The 3,368-nt window shown below is 35.9% G+C and overlaps 1 protein-coding gene across 3 annotated transcripts; it reads right to left on the bottom strand.

Annotated features, from left to right (window-relative positions):
• Positions 1-327: 327 nt before the first annotated feature.
• On the bottom strand, positions 328-2,881 carry LOC125575653 (protein WVD2-like 3). 3 transcript variants are annotated; one of them, XM_048744378.1, is made up of 6 exons: positions 2,672-2,881; positions 1,424-1,875; positions 1,254-1,327; positions 1,071-1,143; positions 803-997; positions 328-685 (listed from the first exon to the last, which is right to left on the bottom strand). In XM_048744378.1, exons 1-6 carry the CDS (start codon positions 2,673-2,675, stop codon positions 494-496), a joined length of 990 nt encoding a protein of 329 aa, XP_048600335.1. In that variant the 5' UTR covers positions 2,676-2,881; the 3' UTR covers positions 328-493. The 3 variants fall into 3 exon arrangements, with proteins under 3 accessions (XP_048600335.1, XP_048600336.1, XP_048600337.1); XM_048744379.1 differs by having other exon boundaries at positions 815-997; XM_048744380.1 differs by lacking the exon at positions 2,672-2,881 and adding an exon at positions 2,552-2,643.
• Between the last annotated feature and the right edge of the window lie 487 nt (positions 2,882-3,368).

Raw genomic sequence — 3,368 nt, 5'->3', positions numbered from 1 at the left:
CTATCGTGGCGCCACATATCATTCTACCGACTAGAACCACGAATCTCTTTCGTTAGGCCCATTAATCAGACCCAGTCCATTATGAGACCTCGAGTGTGTTACCCATAAGACTCTGGGTCAACCGTTTAAGAGACAAACAGAATACAACCTTTCTTTTCGACAAGTTATGATAAGCTTGATCCACCAACTTCTCACCAATAATGATAAGCTTGATCAAACAACTTACCTTATATAAAATAAAATATAATAATACTATGGTTTTCGCACGACCCCACGGTAGGCGTAAATAATAATAATATACGCCGCGTCGAGTCTACAAAGTCGTTATGAACAAGACAGATTCATTATAAAAAAGTCAAACAGGAAGATTCTTGCATTCATAAACATGCAACAAAAATAACATTAAATTACACACAATTACACTTAGAATCATAAATTAAAATTAAAAAAAACACAAGCCATCCCACACATTCTCACAGCAGAAACATAACTCTCAGTTCCTTGTCACCAAAAGACTGTTTTGGTTCACTTCTTCCTCTGTAACAAACCGGTTTATCTGGTCAGCATTGTGTGCAGTTTCATCATCAGGGTCTTCTTTAGAGATCACTATTAGAGTCTTTCGCGTTTCATGCCGCCTCCTGTTCCTCCGCCCTAGTTTTGGCGACTTCGCTCGTGTTGGAGGTGGCTGGATTCATATACACCGTCATATTGCAAATTAGTTAACAACGTTAACTCGTAAAGTGTTTTAAAGCTTATGAATGAATAATCTTTTATTTTATGAATGTTTATAGAGAAAGAGAACCTTGTGTGTTACCTTCTTAAGTTCAACCTTTGGAGGAGCCCCCTCATGGTAGAATTTGGGCATTGGGTTTGCTTTGAACATCAAACTCTTTCTTAGTTGCCTCAAGGCTGCATCATTTTCCTCCTTGTTCCTTGCTTCGCTCTGCGTTTTCTCAGCCTCCATGGCTTGGTGTTTCTCTTCCAGTTTTATATAGAACTAAAGAACAACAATCAACTGATAGCCAATGCAAAAGAATTTTAAAAACAGAAAAAATGGAATATTATGTCACCTCCTTCCTCTTCTCTGCACGCTCAGTGGATCGAAACGAAGGAGCTGCGGTGACAATGGTTCTTGATTTGGCACTGTCGACGATAGTCACATGTTCAGTAGAGAAATAGCTAGGCAACTTTAAGTTAAAAATAAACAATTTTTTTTTTGAACAATAACAAATTCTGATGAGAAGGAAACATACTAAGAAGCAACAGAGCAAGAATCTTCCTCATCAGAAACCTTCTTGTTTTTTGGCTGCAAGGGTTTCCTAGGTACCTGCCCTCGCAATAAGTCCATAAGCATTACAGTTAGCTAGACAAAGAAACTACGATTCAAGAAAGTATATGTTAACATAATAGCATAAACTCTAACCTTTGTGGCCTGATTTTGTACTTTACTATACCCATCCGGATATATTTTCGAAACAGCTGCTACTCCATGAGACTCACCCGTAAACGAACGTGTAGTAGATGAAGCACGCTTCTCAGTAGCTAAAGCAAATGGTTGTGGAACAGTATTCCTTTTTTTGTTAATCCAACGACCTGCTTTCAACGCACGTTTAGCTTCCTTTCCCAACGCAGCTATCTCCATATTGCCATCTTCCAATGGCTTAGCAGCTGGAATTTCATTAGTACACTCTTTAACATCATATTCTTTTACTTCAACGTTCTCTTCTGTTAATAGAAGCTCTGTATTTCCATTGGCTTCGTCGCGTGATACTGAATCTAAGGGAGGCAGTACAGAAACATTTTCTTGGTTTGGATCACAAGAATCACTATTAGCATAGACCACTAGACCATCTGGCTCTTTATCCATGCAGATATCTGTCGCAACACCAAACAGTTAAGTAAAAATGGATATTAAAACATTGTAGACACATGAATGTTCAAAGTTGGTATATCATATTACATAGAATCTATGTGAGACGGTAAGATAAAACCTACCTTGCAATCGTATTTATGATATGATTCAGTAATGATATACTCAACTGAAGACAATATACAACTAAATTTTGATTATCAGTATAAAAACTAAAGTATGCTTAGATACAAGTGAAAACGACCAAGAATTCAACCAACCATCTAAAGTATTCTCTTAAAAGCATTAAGCTAACCAAACGTGGGACCTTAAATACGAATACAGCTTTTGTTCTAAAGGAAAAAGTATATTCTAAAGCATAATCAAGCACATAAATATAATAATAATCAATCAACTTTCAATTTCTCTACGAGATAAATTAAACTGTACACACGGCCAGACTATTTTTTTTTTGCATAGTCAAGGAATAATCAACGAAGAAAAGATGCTTTGTTCATCATGGCTGAAGCTTCTTGCATTTAAAAAATAGACATGCAGCTAGAAAAATCTCATGTTTCCTTCATTTTAAAGCGTTGAGAGCGATTTTTTTTTCCTTAAATTTCTTGGAATCTAAGCAAAACAAGTTTAAAGAAAAAAATATTGGTAATGTGGAAAGCAAAATCATCAGATGAGGAAGTGGACCTCTGTGTGACTATGATCATATCAAATGCAATCAACAGACGCCGAAATGTCAAAACGAACTCCTAAGCAGGCAATTAATCAGAAATAGATGAAATCGAAGTAGAAGATTGTTGTACTCACCCATTGTTCTCGTGACAGGCGAGAGAAACTTGTAACTGCTCCTTCTCTCTCGTGTGTGTTTGTTTGTGACTTCTGAGAATGATGGTGATGAATACTATGCAATTTATGTTGTTAGTGTGTATTTTATACCATCTCCTTCCTCGTCGGTGCTAACGCCCGTTACTTGACACCGTGTCTTAATTAGTGCTCCAATATTAATTTTGTAAATTTTAAACTAAAATTTTGGGTTTGCTAGACTGGACATTAACTTTTATAGACACCCTCACGAATTATTTATAGGAAAAGAACACTATTTTTTTTCTTAATTTCTGGTAAATAAAACACGAATACATGTTAGTGTTTTGATTCTTTTGAATGATTAATGTTGAACTATTTTCACTAGCAAACTCCAAAAAGAAATATAATTAATTTTCTTTATATATATTGTGTCAGTTAATTTTACTAGGCCTGGACATTCAGAGTCTCAATCGGGTTTCAGATTTATCCAATCGGATCTTGGTTCTTCGGGTTTATCAAAATCAATCCCATTTGAGTTATATAAAATTTTGGTTTGGAACTGGTTCCGGTTCTATCGGGTTCGGGTCAGGGTTAGTAAATTTTCAAAGAACCGGTACAATCCAATGTACTTTCGCGTTTGAGTCTTAATCAGGTTTTTTGGTTTAAAAGTACGTGATTTGTACATACTTCTTAACTAAAA

Source organism: Brassica napus, chromosome C1, assembly GCF_020379485.1.
Source record: "Brassica napus cultivar Da-Ae chromosome C1, Da-Ae, whole genome shotgun sequence".
In the NCBI taxonomy this organism is placed as follows: Eukaryota; Viridiplantae; Streptophyta; class Magnoliopsida; order Brassicales; family Brassicaceae; genus Brassica; species Brassica napus.
Note: the sequence above shows the minus strand (reverse complement) of the source record. Positions and strands in the feature narration are given on the sequence as shown.